Here is a 14,844-nt window from a genome sequence, read left to right as displayed (position 1 = left end):
GTTGTGTGTGTGAAGAGCATCGTGTATGTGAAGAGCGTCGTGTGTGTGAAGAGCGTCGTGTATGTGAAGAGCGTCGTGTATGTGACGAGAGTCGTGTATGTGAAGAGCGTCGTGTATGTGAAGAGCGTCGTGTCTGTGAAGAGCGTCGTGTATGTGAAGAGAGTCGTGTATGTGAAGAGTGTCGTGTATGTGAAGAGCATCGTGTATGTGAAGAGAGTCGTGTATGTGAAGAGAGTCGTGTATGTGAAGAGAGTCGTGTATGTGAAGAGAGTCGTGTATGTGAAGAGAGTCGTGTATGTGAAGAGTCGTGTATGTGAAGAGAGTCGTGTATGTGAAGAGTGTCGTGTATGTGAAGAGAGTCGTGTAAGAGCGTCGTGTATGTGAAGAGTCGTGTATGTGAAGAGGGTCGTGTATGTGAAGAGGGTCGTGTATGTGAAGAGGGTCGTGTATGTGAAGAGGGTCGTGTATGTGAAGAGGGTCGTGTATGTGAAGAGGGTCGTGTATGTGAAGAGAGTCGTGTATGTGAAGAGAGTCGTGTATGTGAAGAGGGTCGTGTATGTGAAGAGGGTCGTGTATGTGAAGAGGCTCGTGTATGTGAAGAGTGTCGTGTATGTGAAGAGAGTCGTGTATGTGAAGAGTCGTGTATGTGAAGAGGGTCGTGTATGTGAAGAGGGTCGTGTATGTGAAGAGGGTCGTGTAAGAGCGTCGTGTATGTGAAGAAAGTCGTGTATGTGAAGAGAGTCGTGTATGTGAAGAGAGTTGTGTATGTGAAGAGAGTCGTGTATGTGAAGAGAGTCGTGTAAGAGCGTCGTGTATGTGAAGAAAGTTGTGTATGTGTAGAGAGTCGTGTAAGAGCGTCAGGTATGTGAAAAGTGTTGTGTATGTGAAGAGAGTCGTGTATGTGAAGAGAGTCGTGTATGTGAAGAGAGTCGTGTATGTGAAGAGGGTCGTGTATGTGAAGAGGGTCGTGTATGTGAAGAGGGTCGTGTATGTGAAGAGTCGTGTATGTGAAGAGAGTCGTGTATGTGAAGAGTGTCGTGTATGTGAAGAGAGTCGTGTAAGAGCGTCGTGTATGTGAAGAGTCGTGTATGTGAAGAGGGTCGTGTATGTGAAGAGGGTCGTGTATGTGAAGAGGGTCGTGTATGTGAAGAGGGTCGTGTATGTGAAGAGGGTTGTGTATGTGAAGAGGGTCGTGTATGTGAAGAGGGTCGTTTATGTGAAGAGAGTCGTGTATGTTAAGAGAGTCGTGTATGTGAAGAGAGTCGTGTATGTGAAGAGGGTCGTGTATGTGAAGAGGGTCGTGTATGTGAAGATGGTTGTGTATGTTAAGAGGGTCGTGTATGTGAAGAGGGTCGTGTATGTGAAGAGAGTCGTGTATGTGAAGAGAGTCGTGTATGTGAAGAGAGTCGTGTAAGAGCGTCGTGTATGTGAAGAGAGTCGTGTATGTGAAGAGGGTCGTGTATGTGAAGAGGGTCGTGTATGTGAAGAGAGTCGTGTATGTGAAGTGTATGTGAAGAGGGTCGTGTATGTGAAGAGGGTCGTGTAAGAGTCGTGTATGTGAAGAGAGTCGTGTATGTGAAGAGAGTCGTGTATGTGAAGAGGGTCGTGTATGTGAAGAGGGTCGTGTATGTGAAGAGGGTCGTGTAAGAGCGTCGTGTATGTGAAGAGAGTCGTGTATGTGAAGTGTATGTGAAGAGGGTCGTGTATGTGAAGAGGGTCGTGTAAGGGAGTCGTGTATGTGAAGAGAGTCGTGTATGTGAAGAGAGTCGTGTATGTGAAGAGTGTTGTGTATGTGAAGAGTCGTGTATGTGAAGAGTCGTGTATGTGAAGAGTCGTGTATGTGAAGAGGGTCGTGTATGTGAAGAGGGTCGTGTATGTGAAGAGGGTCGTGTATGTGAAGAGAGTCGTGTATGTGAAGAGAGTCGTGTATGTGAAGAGAGTCGTGTATGTGAAGATAGTCGTGTATGTGAAGAGGGTCGTGTATGTGAAGAGGGTCTTGTATGTGAAGAGAGTCGTGTATGTGAAGAGTCGTGTATGTGAAGAGGGTCGTGTATGTGAAGAGCGTCGTGTATGTGAAGAGAGTCGTGTATGTGAAGAGAGTCGTGCATGTGAAGAGAGTCGTGCATGTGAAGAGAGTCGTGTATGTGAAGAGGGTCTTGTATGTGAAGAGAGTCGTGTATGTGCAGAGAGTCGTGTATGTGAAGAGAGTCGTGTAAGAGCGTTGTGTATGTGAAGAGCGTCGTGTATGTGAAGAGCGTCGTGTATGTGAAGAGAGTCGTGTATGTGAAGAGGGTCGTGTATGTGAAGAGAGTCGTGTATGTGAAGAGGGTCGTGTATGTGAAGAGAGTCGTGTATGTGAAGAGAGTCGTGTATGTGAAGAGTGTCGTGTATGTGAAGAGTGTCGTGTATGTGAAGAGAGCCGTGTATGTGAAGAGAGTCGTCTAAGAGTGTCGTGTATGTGAAGAGTGGTGTATGTGAAGTCGTGTATGTGAAGAGGGTCGTGTATGTGAAGAGAGTCGTGTAAGAGCGTCGTGTGTGTGAAGAGCGTCGTGTATGTGAAGAGAGTCGTGTAAGTGTCGTGTATGTGAAGAGTGTCGTGTATGTGAAGAGTGTCGTGTATGTGAAGAGTCGCGTATGTGAAGAGAGTTGCGTATGTGAAGAGAGTCGCGTATGTGAAGAGCGTCGTGTATGTGAAGAGTTTTGTGTATGTGAAGAGTGTCGTGTATGTGAAGAGTCGTGTATGTGAAGAGTCGCGTATGTGAAGAGTCGTGTATGTGAAGTCGTGTATGTGAAGAGTCGTGTATGTGAAGATAGTCGTGTATGTGAAGATAGTCGTGTATGTGAAGAGTGTCGTGTATGTGAAGAGTCGTGTATGTGAAGAGAGTTGTGTATGTGAAGAGAGTCGTGTATGTGAAGAGGGTCGTGTATGTGAAGAGAGTCGTGTATGTGAAGAGAGTCGTGTATGTGAAGAGGGTCGTGTATGTGAAGAGGGTCGTGTATGTGAAGAGGGTCTTGTATGTGAAGAGGGTCTTGTATGTGAATAGGGTCGTGTGTGTGAAGAGCGTCGTGTATGTGAAGAGTGTCGTGTATGTGAAGAGAGCCGTGTATGTGAAGAGAGCCGTGTATGTGAAGAGAGCCGTGTATGTGAAGAGTCGTGTATGTGAAGAGAGTCGTGTATGTGAAGAGGGTCGTGTATGTGAAGAGTCGTGTATGTGAAGAGAGTCGTGTATGTGAAGAGAGTCGTGTAAGAGTGTCGTGTGTGTGAAGAGCGTCGTGTATGTGAAGAGAGTCGTGTATGTGAAGAGGGTCGTGTATGTGAAGAGTCGTGTATGTGAAGAGAGTCGTGTATGTGAAGAGAGTCGTGTAAGAGTGTTGTGTGTGTGAAGAGCATCGTGTATGTGAAGAGCGTCGTGTGTGTGAAGAGCGTCGTGTATGTGAAGAGCGTCGTGTATGTGACGAGAGTCGTGTATGTGAAGAGCGTTGTGTATGTGAAGAGCGTCGTGTCTGTGAAGAGCGTCGTGTATGTGAAGAGAGTCGTGTATGTGAAGAGCGTCGTGTATGTGAAGAGCATCGTGTATGTGAAGAGAGTCGTGTATGTGAAGAGAGTCGTGTATGTGAAGAGAGTCGTGTATGTGAAGAGAGTCGTGTATGTGAAGAGAGTCGTGTATGTGAAGAGGGTCGTGTATGTGAAGAGGGTCGTGTATGTGAAGAGTCGTGTATGTGAAGAGAGTTGTGTATGTGAAGAGTGTCGTGTATGTGAAGAGAGTCGTGTAAGAGCGTCGTGTATGTGAAGAGTCGTGTATGTGAAGAGGGTCGTGTATGTGAAGAGGGTCGTGTATGTGAAGAGGGTCGTGTATGTGAAGAGGGTCGTGTATGTGAAGAGGGTCGTGTATGTGAAGAGAGTCGTGTATGTGAAGAGAGTCGTGTATGTGAAGAGGGTCGTGTATGTGAAGAGGGTCGTGTATGTGAAGAGGCTCGTGTATGTGAAGAGTGTCGTGTATGTGAAGAGAGTCGTGTATGTGAAGAGTCGTGTATGTGAAGAGGGTCGTGTATGTGAAGAGGGTCGTGTATGTGAAGAGGGTCGTGTATGTGAAGAGGGTCGTGTAAGAGCGTCGTGTATGTGAAGAAAGTCGTGTATGTGAAGAGAGTCGTGTATGTGAAGAGAGTTGTGTATGTGAAGAGAGTCGTGTATGTGAAGAGAGTCGTGTAAGAGCGTCGTGTATGTGAAGAAAGTTGTGTATGTGTAGAGAGTCGTGTAAGAGCGTCAGGTATGTGAAAAGTGTTGTGTATGTGAAGAGAGTCGTGTATGTGAAGAGAGTCGTGTATGTGAAGAGAGTCGTGTATGTGAAGAGGGTCGTGTATGTGAAGAGGGTCGTGTATGTGAAGAGGGTCGTGTATGTGAAGAGTCGTGTATGTGAAGAGAGTCGTGTATGTGAAGAGTGTCGTGTATGTGAAGAGAGTCGTGTAAGAGCGTCGTGTATGTGAAGAGTCGTGTATGTGAAGAGGGTCGTGTATGTGAAGAGGGTCGTGTATGTGAAGAGGGTCGTGTATGTGAAGAGGGTTGTGTATGTGAAGAGGGTCGTGTATGTGAAGAGGGTCGTTTATGTGAAGAGAGTCGTGTATGTTAAGAGAGTCGTGTATGTGAAGAGAGTCGTGTATGTGAAGAGGGTCGTGTATGTGAAGAGGGTCGTGTATGTGAAGATGGTTGTGTATGTTAAGAGGGTCGTGTATGTGAAGAGGGTCGTGTATGTGAAGAGAGTCGTGTATGTGAAGAGAGTCGTGTATGTGAAGAGAGTCGTGTAAGAGCGTCGTGTATGTGAAGAGAGTCGTGTATGTGAAGAGGGTCGTGTATGTGAAGAGGGTCGTGTATGTGAAGAGAGTCGTGTATGTGAAGTGTATGTGAAGAGGGTCGTGTATGTGAAGAGGGTCGTGTAAGAGTCGTGTATGTGAAGAGAGTCGTGTATGTGAAGAGAGTCGTGTATGTGAAGAGAGTCGTGTATGTGAAGAGGGTCGTGTATGTGAAGAGGGTCGTGTATGTGAAGAGGGTCGTGTAAGAGCGTCGTGTATGTGAAGAGAGTCGTGTATGTGAAGTGTATGTGAAGAGGGTCGTGTATGTGAAGAGGGTCGTGTAAGGGAGTCGTGTATGTGAAGAGAGTCGTGTATGTGAAGAGAGTCGTGTATGTGAAGAGTGTTGTGTATGTGAAGAGTCGTGTATGTGAAGAGTCGTGTATGTGAAGAGTCGTGTATGTGAAGAGGGTCGTGTATGTGAAGAGGGTCGTGTATGTGAAGAGGGTCGTGTATGAAGAGAGTTGTGTATGTGAAGAGAGTCGTGTATGTGAAGAGAGTCGTGTATGTGAAGAGAGTCGTGTATGTGAAGATAGTCGTGTATGTGAAGAGGGTCGTGTATGTGAAGAGGGTCTTGTATGTGAAGAGAGTCGTGTATGTGAAGAGTCGTGTATGTGAAGAGGGTCGTGTATGTGAAGAGCGTCGTGTATGTGAAGAGAGTCGTGTATGTGAAGAGGGTCGTGTATGTGAAGAGGGTCGTGTAAGAGCGTCGTGTATGTGAAGAGAGTCGTGTATGTGAAGTGTATGTGAAGAGGGTCGTGTATGTGAAGAGGGTCGTGTAAGGGAGTCGTGTATGTGAAGAGAGTCGTGTATGTGAAGAGAGTCGTGTATGTGAAGAGTGTTGTGTATGTGAAGAGTCGTGTATGTGAAGAGTCGTGTATGTGAAGAGTCGTGTATGTGAAGAGGGTCGTGTATGTGAAGAGGGTCGTGTATGTGAAGAGGGTCGTGTATGAAGAGAGTTGTGTATGTGAAGAGAGTCGTGTATGTGAAGAGAGTCGTGTATGTGAAGAGAGTCGTGTATGTGAAGATAGTCGTGTATGTGAAGAGGGTCGTGTATGTGAAGAGGGTCTTGTATGTGAAGAGAGTCGTGTATGTGAAGAGTCGTGTATGTGAAGAGGGTCGTGTATGTGAAGAGCGTCGTGTATGTGAAGAGAGTCGTGTATGTGAAGAGAGTCGTGCATGTGAAGAGAGTCGTGTATGTGAAGAGGGTCTTGTATGTGAAGAGAGTTGTGTATGTGCAGAGAGTCGTGTATGTGAAGAGAGTCGTGTAAGAGCGTTGTGTATGTGAAGAGCGTCGTGTATGTGAAGAGCGTCGTGTATGTGAAGAGAGTCGTGTATGTGAAGAGGGTCGTGTATGTGAAGAGGGTCGTGTATGTGAAGAGAGTCGTGTATGTGAAGAGAGTCGTGTATGTGAAGAGTGTCGTGTATGTGAAGAGTGTCGTGTATGTGAAGAGAGCCGTGTATGTGAAGAGAGTCGTCTAAGAGTGTCGTGTATGTGAAGAGTGGTGTATGTGAAGTCGTGTATGTGAAGAGGGTCGTGTATGTGAAGAGAGTCGTGTAAGAGCGTCGTGTGTGTGAAGAGCGTCGTGTATGTGAAGAGAGTCGTGTAAGTGTCGTGTATGTGAAGAGTGTCATTTATTTGAAGAGAGTCGCGTATGTGAAGAGTCGTGTATGTGAAGAGCGTCGTGTTTGTGAAGAGAGTCGCGTATGTGAAGAGTGTCGTGTATGTGAAGAGTTTCGTGTATGTGAAGAGCGTCGTGTATGTGAAGAGCGTCGTGTATGTGAAGAGTGTCGTGTATGTGAAGAGAGTCGTGTCTGAGCAGAGAGTCGTGTATGTGAAGAGTCGTGTATGTGAAGAGGGTCGTGTATGTGAAGAGGGTCGTGTATGTGAAGAGGGTCGTGTATGTGAGGAGGGCCGTGTATGTGAAGAGAGTCGTGTATGTGAAGAGGGTCGTGTATGTGAAGAGAGTCGTGTATGTGAAAAGGGTCGTGTATGTGAAGAGGGTCGTGTATGTGAAGAGGGTCGTGTATGTGAAGAGGGTCGTGTATGTGAAGAGAGTCGTGTATGTGAAGAGGGTCGTGTATGTGAAGAGAGTCGTGTATGTGAAGAGGGTCGTGTATGTGAAGAGGGTCGTGTATGTGAAGAGGGTCTTGTATGTGAAGAATGTCGTGTATGTGAAGAGAGTCGTGTTAGAGCGTCGTGTATGTGAAGAGAGTCGTGTATGTGAAGAGGGTCGTGTATGTGAAGAGGGTTGTGTATGTGAAGAGAGTCGTGTATGTGAAGAGAGTCGTGTATGCGAAGAGAGTCGTGTATGCGAAGAATGTCGTGTATGTGAAGAGAGTCGTGTAAGAGCGTCGTGTATGTGAAGAGAGTCGTGTATGTGAAGAGGGTCGTGTATGTGAAGAGGGTTGTGTATGTGAAGAGAGTCGTGTATGTGAAGAGAGTCGTGTATGTGAAGTGTCGTTTATGTGAAGAGGGTCGTGTATGTGAAGAGAGTCGTGTATGTGAAGAGAGTCGTGTATGTGAAGAGGGTTGTGTATGTGAAGAGTGTTGTGTATGTGAAGAGGGTTGTGTATGTGAAAAGGGTCGTGTATGTGAAGAGGGTCGTGTATGTGAAGAGGGTCGTGTATGTGTAGAGAGTCGTGTATGCGAAGAGAGTCGTGTAAGAGCGTCGTGTATGTGAAGAGTGTCGTGTATGTGAAGAGAGTCGTGTATGTGAAGAGGGTCGTGTATGTGAAGAGAGTCGTGTATGTGAAGAGTCGTGTATGTGAAGTGTCGTTTATGTGAAGAGGGTCGTGTATGTGAAGAGAGTCGTGTATGTGAAGAGAGTCGTGTATGTGAAGAGTGTTGTGTATGTGAAGAGCGTCGTGTATGTGAAGAGGGTCGTTTATGTGAAGAGGGTCGTGTATGTGAAGAGGGTCGTGTATGTGAAGAGGGTCGTGTATGTGAAGAGAGTCGTGTATGTGAAGAGAGTCGTGTATGTGAAGAGAGTCGTGTATGTGAAGAGAGTCGTGTATGTGAAGAGAGTCGTGTAAGAGCGTCGTGTATGTGAAGAGGGTCGTGTATGTGAAGAGGGTCGTGTATGTGAAGAGGGTCGTGTATGTGAAGAGTGTCGTGTATGTGAAGAGAGTCGTGTAAGAGCGTTGTGTATGTGAAGAGTCGTGTATGTGAAGAGAGTCGTATATGTGAAGAGAGTCGTGTATGTGAAGAGCGTCGTGTATGTGAAGAGCGTCGTGTATGTGAAGAGAGTCGTGTATGTGAAGAGAGTCGTGTATGTGAAGAGGGTCGTGTATGTGAAGAGAGTCGTGTATGTGAAGAGAGTCGTGTATGTGAAGAATGTCGTGTATGTGAAGAGAGCCGTGTATTTGAAGAGTCGTGTATGTCAAGAGTCGTGTATGTGAAGAGAGTCGTCTAAGAGCGTTGTGTATGTGAAGAGTCGTGTATGTGAAGAGTCGTGTATGAGAAGAGAGTCGTGTATGTGAAGAGAGTCGTGTATGTGAAGAGAGTCATGTAAGAGTGTCGTGTATGTGAAAAGCGTTGTGTATGTGAAGAGTTTTGTGTATGTCAAGAGTCGTGTAAGAGCGTCGTGTGTGTGAAGAGCGTCGTGTATGTAAAGAGAGTCGTGTAAGTGTCGTGTATGTGAAGAGTGTCGTGTATGTGAAGAGTGTCGTGTATGTGAAGAGTCGCGTATGTGAAGAGAGTTGCGTATGTGAAGAGAGTCGCGTATGTGAAGAGCGTCGTGTATGTGAAGAGTTTTGTGTATGTGAAGAGTGTCGTGTATGTGAAGAGTCGTGTATGTGAAGAGTCGCGTATGTGAAGAGTCGTGTATGTGAAGAGAGTCGTGTATGTGAAGATAGTCGTGTATGTGAAGAGTGTCGTGTATGTGAAGAGTCGTGTATGTGAAGAGAGTTGTGTATGTGAAGAGAGTCGTGTATGTGAAGAGGGTCGTGTATGTGAAGAGAGTCGTGTATGTGAAGAGGGTCGTGTATGTGAAGAGAGTCGTGTATGTGAAGAGGGTCGTGTATGTGAAGAGGGTCGTGTATGTGAAGAGGGTCTTGTATGTGAAGAGGGTCTTGTATGTGAAGAGGGTCGTGTGTGTGAAGAGCGTCGTGTATGTGAAGAGTGTCGTGTATGTGAAGAGAGCCGTGTATGTGAAGAGAGCCGTGTATGTGAAGAGAGCCGTGTATGTGAAGAGTCGTGTATGTGAAGAGAGTCGTGTATGTGAAGAGGGTCGTGTATGTGAAGAGTCGTGTATGTGAAGAGAGTCGTGTATGTGAAGAGAGTCGTGTATGTGAAGAGAGTCGTGTAAGAGTGTTGTGTGTGTGAAGAGCGTCGTGTATGTGAAGAGAGTCGTGTATGTGAAGAGGGTCGTGTATGTGAAGAGTCGTGTATGTGAAGAGAGTCGTGTATGTGAAGAGAGTCGTGTAAGAGTGTTGTGTGTGTGAAGAGCATCGTGTATGTGAAGAGCGTCGTGTGTGTGAAGAGCGTCGTGTATGTGAAGAGCGTCGTGTATGTGACGAGAGTCGTGTATGTGAAGAGCGTTGTGTATGTGAAGAGCGTCGTGTGTGTGAAGAGCGTCGTGTATGTGAAGAGAGTCGTGTATGTGAAGAGTGTCGTGTATGTGAAGAGCATCGTGTATGTGAAGAGAGTCGTGTATGTGAAGAGAGTCGTGTATGTGAAGAGCGTCGTGTTTGTGAAGAGAGTCGTGTATGTGAAGAGTGTCGTGTATGTGAAGAGTGTCGTGTATGCTCATGTGTCGCTCCTGTCCCTCGCTCCTGTCCCTCGCTCATGTCCCTCGCTCATGTCCCTCGCTCCTGTCCCTCGCTCCTGTCCCTCGCTCCTGTCCCTCGCTCCTGTCCCTCGCTCATGTCCCTCGCTCCTGTCCCTCGCTCCTGTCCCTCACTCATGTCCCTCGCTCATGTCCCTCGTCTGAATGAATTGCTTCTGTTCTTTTAAAGACAGAAAGTCAAACTGTTCACGTCTCACAACAACATGACAAACTACGCCACCGTGTGGGCGTCTAAGACGAACCTGGAGCAGCGCAAAGGCCGAGCGGGGAGGGTCCGCCCCGGCTTCTGCTTCCACCTGTGCAGCCACGCCCGCTTTGAACGGTAAATAACCCTCATTTCACTGCAGACCTTTGTAACACTTCCAGTTCCAGCCTGGAGCGAAAGTCAAATGGAACTGAATGGGATTTCAATGGAAAACCGGATTGACCTCAAAATATCACAAATTATAACATATAACGCAGATGGTTTTGGCAGATGAAAAGCACTCGGCTTCATGCAAGGACGTCCCAGTGTCCTCTGCTTTCTCTCCGTCTTGTTCCATGTCACACTCTTGTTTTGTAAAATGTTGTTAGATGCACATTTTAACTGAAGCCAAAGTCAGTAGATTTGACCAAACTTTTAGAAATAGAGTTTAAGTGCCATGAATCTGCCTGTTTGAAGTGAAGGGTCTGAGCTGTGGTGAAGAGGCTGGACACGACCTGACCGCACACGACCTGACTGACCGCACACAACCTGACTGACCGCACACGGCCTGACTGACCGCACACGACCTGACTGACCGCACGCGACCTGACTGACCGCACACGACCTGACCGCACACGACCTGACCGCACACGGCCTGACTGACCGCACACGGCCTGACTGACCGCACACGACCTGACTGACCGCACACGACCTGACCGCACACGGCCTGAGTGACCGCACGAGGCCTGAGTGACCGCACGAGGCCTGAGTGACCGCACACGACCTGACCGCACACGGCCTGAGTGACCGTACACGACCTGACCGCACACGGCCTGAGTGACCGCACGAGGCCTGAGTGACCGCACGAGGCCTGAGTGACCGCACACGGCCTGACCGCACACGGCCTGACCGCACACGACCTGACCGCACACGACCTGACCGCACACGACCTGACTGACCGCTTTGACTCCAGGTACAAGTTTAATGATAATACTCTGTGTTTCTGTCCCATGTGACTGAGAGGCTCTTCTCTCACGCTCTGTGAAGATCTTCACACGTCAAACAGACTTTAACAGAACTTTAATGAGTTTTAAACATTTACTTGAAGAGGGCGCCAGAGAGCCGTATTAAAATACATCCTTCATTAGCATATTGTTACCTCCAGCTCATGATTCTGCACGCTCCAGTCACATTCAACAATCTAAAAATTATTTTATTTTGATTTGCCATTTTGTTGAATATTCACCATGGCCACGCCCAACAGTCTGTTTAGAACCGAATTGACAAGACATGACCTATTTTTCATGCCAATTTTCGTCGGTCTACATTGAATTTGCCAGAGTTCCCATTGCAGCTGTAAATCGTTTTGAGGGGGCCTAGGGGGCGCTACTGAGCAGCTCTTCCCTTTTTTCAGCGTCACTGAACTCTAATTTTCCATGCCATTTCCTTGGATATTCATCATTCTTTACTTGTATCATCTGGACTCTGTTTTTAGAATAACAAAACGTTTCGAGTCATTCTCAATCTGTGAATCGAGTCTGAGAACTCCTGATAAAGGGCGTGTCCGGTTTGACTTGAGACGACTCTCTTTGTGTACTCTCAGCCCTGTAATGGGCTATCGACATACTAATGTAACCTGACTTTCACTCCCTCCTCACTGAGGACCTGATTAGCATCCGAATGCCCTGGGCATCTCCCGCTCCAGGGTTTCATCACACTATTATATACGACCGGCAGGTTGAATCTTAAACCTTCATTTCACTTCAAAGAGAATTCTCTTTTTAAACACAGTTTGTCTCTTTAACTCTTTCTCTTCATCTTTTGTCCTGCTCAGAATCTTCTCTCTGTCTTTGATCCAGTGTTTTGTGTCTTTAAGATGAAGCTGCACGACGCTCTGTGGTCCTGAACTCTAGTGTCTGACGTGTGAGAGAGCCTCTGGTGCAGTGGCTCTTTAGTCTCACTATGTGGCTCTTTAGTCTCACTATGTGGCTCTTTAGTCTCACTATGTGGCTCTCTTTAGTCTCACTATGTGGCTCTTTAGTCTCACTATGTGGCTCTTTAGTCTCACTATGTGGCTCTTTAGTCTCACTATGTGGCTCTTTAGTCTCACTATGTGGCTCTTTAGTCTCACTATGTGGCTCTTTAGTCTCACTATGTGGCTCTCTTTAGTCTCACTACGTGGCTCTCTTTAGTCTCACTATGTGGCTCTCTTTAGTCTCACTATGTGGCTCTTTAGTCTCACTATGTGGCTCTTTAGTCTCACTATGTGGCTCTTTAGTCTCACTATGTGGCTCTTTAGTCTCACTTTGTGGCTCTTTAGTCTCACTATGTGGCTCTTTAGTCTCACTATGTGGCTCTTTAGTCTCACTATGTGGCTCTTTAGTCTCACTATGTGGCTCTCTTTAGTCTCACTATGTGGCTCTTTAGTCTCACTATGTGGCTCTTTAGTCTCACTATGTGGCTCTCTTTAGTCTCACTATGTGGCTCTTTAGTCTCACTATGTGGCTCTTTAGTCTCACTATGTGGCTCTTTAGTCTCACTATGTGGCTCTTTAGTCTCACTATGTGGCTCTTTAGTCTCACTATGTGGCTCTTTAGTCTCACTATGTGGCTCTCTTTAGTCTCACTATGTGGCTCTCTTTAGTCTCACTATGTGGCTCTCTTTAGTCTCACTATGTGGCTCTTTAGTCTCACTATGTGGCTCTCTTTAGTCTCACTATGTGGCTCTTTAGTCTCACTATGTGGCTCTTTAGTCTCACTATGTGGCTCTTTAGTCTCACTATGTGGCTCTTTAGTCTCACTATGTGGCTCTCTTTAGTCTCACTATGTGGCTCTCTTTAGTCTCACTATGTGGCTCTTTAGTCTCACTATGTGGCTCTCTTTAGTCTCACTATGTGGCTCTTTAGTCTCACTATGTGGCTCTCTTTAGTCTCACTATGTGGCTCTTTAGTCTCACTATGTGGCTCTTTAGTCTCACTATGTGGCTCTCTTTAGTCTCACTATGTGGCTCTTTAGTCTCACTATGTGTCTCTCTCGTACACATGTGCACACACACATACACATTTTGTTCACTATAAACCACAGAATTGATCTAAAATGGTTTATTAAGAGAAGCTTGACTTCTCTTAATAAACATGACATAAACACATAAACATGACAAACATGACATAAACATGACATAAACATGACAAACACATAAACATGACATAAACATGACATAAACATGACACAAACATGACACAAACATGACAAACACATAAACATGACATAAACATGACATAAACATGACTTAAACATGACTTAAACATGACATAAACATGACACAAACATGACAAACACATAAACATGACATAAACATGACATAAACATGACTTAAACATGACTTAAACATGACATAAACATGACACAAACATGACATAAACACATAAACATGACATAAACATGACAAAAATGACATAAACATGACAAACACATTAACATGACATAAACATGACATAAACATGACATAAACATGACACAAACATGACAAACACATAAACATGACATAAACATGACATAAACATGACTTAAACATGACTTAAACATGACATAAACATGACACAAACATGACATAAACACATAAACATGACATAAACATGACATAAACATGACATAAACATGACAAACATGACATAAACATGACAAACATGACATAAACATGACAAACACATAAACATGACTTAAACATGACTTAAACATGACATAAACACATAAACATGACATAAACATGACATAAACATGACATAAACATGACATAAACATGACATAAACATGACATAAACATGACAAACATGACATAAACATGACAAACACATAAACATGACTTAAACATGACTTAAACATGACATAAACACATAAACATGACATAAACATGACAAACATGACTTAAACATGACTTAAACATGACATAAACATGACATAAACACATAAACATGACATAAACATGAATATTAAGAGAAGCTTGACTTCCTGTTCCAAAGTGTTGCTATAAGCCCCGCCTCTTCACATTTACTCTAACTCTCCCTTAAACAAACCCATGATGCTGTTTAACAGCTTATACAGTCTATCTAGCACATGTCCTTTAAAGGAGAGAGACATATATACTCAGTATGTTCTATGGTCTCTGTCCTCCAGACTGGACACTCACATGACTCCAGAGATCTTCAGGACTCCTCTGCACGAAGTGGCTCTGAGCATCAAACTGCTGCGCCTCGGGGCCATCGGGCACTTCCTGTCCAAGGCCATCGAGCCGCCACCTTTAGACGCTGTGATCGAAGCCGAGCACACTCTGAGAGGTCAGTCCTGCCCGTCCCACTCTGAGAGGTCAGTCCTGCCCGTCCCACTCTGAGAGGTCAGTCCTGCCCGTCCCACTCTGAGAGGTCAGTCCTGCCCGTCCCACTATGAGAGGTCAGTCCTGCCCGTCCCACTCTGAGAGGTCAGTCCTGCCCGTCCCACTCTGAGAGGTCAGTCCTGCCCGTCCCACTATGAGAGGTCAGTCCTGCCCGTCCCACTATGAGAGGTCAGTCCTGCCCGTCCCACTCTGAGAGGTCAGTCCTGCCCGTCCCACTCTGAGAGGTCAGTCCTGCCCGTCCCACTATGAGAGGTCAGTCCTGCCCGTCCCACTATGAGAGGTCAGTCCTGCCCGTCCCACTCTGAGAGGTCAGTCCTGCCCGTCCCACTCTGAGAGGTCAGTCCTGCCCGTCCCACTCTGAGAGGTCAGTCCTGCCCGTCCCACTATGAGAGGTCAGTCCTGCCCGTCCCACTCTGAGAGGTCAGTCCTGCCCGTCCCACTATGAGAGGTCAGTCCTGCCCGTCCCACTCTGAGAGGTCAGTCCTGCCCGTCCCACTCTGAGAGGTCAGTCCTGCCCGTCCCACTCTGAGAGGTCAGTCCTGCCCGTCCCACTATGAGAGGTCAGTCCTGCCCGTCCCACTATGAGAGGTCAGTCCTGCCCGTCCCACTCTGAGAGGTCAGTCCTGCCCGTCCCAC

At 46.4% G+C, this 14,844-nt stretch overlaps 1 protein-coding gene across 1 annotated transcript in view; it reads left to right on the top strand.

Moving 5' to 3' along the window:
* dhx9 (DEAH (Asp-Glu-Ala-His) box helicase 9) overlaps positions 1-14,844 on the top strand; it is a 90,028-nt gene that overhangs the window by 35,569 nt on the left and 39,615 nt on the right. Inside the window, exons 19-20 of the mRNA XM_072440521.1 lie at positions 9,805-9,957; positions 13,992-14,152. Of these exons, the coding sequence (XP_072296622.1) occupies positions 9,805-9,957; positions 13,992-14,152 (314 nt within the window). The remainder of the gene's footprint in view (positions 1-9,804; positions 9,958-13,991; positions 14,153-14,844) is intronic.

The sequence above is a fragment of the Eucyclogobius newberryi genome, unplaced genomic scaffold (assembly GCF_026437365.1).
Source record: "Eucyclogobius newberryi isolate DKJ021-1_F unplaced genomic scaffold, fEucNew1.0.hap1 SCAF_12, whole genome shotgun sequence".
Classification (NCBI taxonomy): domain Eukaryota; kingdom Metazoa; phylum Chordata; class Actinopteri; order Gobiiformes; family Gobiidae; genus Eucyclogobius; species Eucyclogobius newberryi.
Note: the sequence above shows the minus strand (reverse complement) of the source record. Positions and strands in the feature narration are given on the sequence as shown.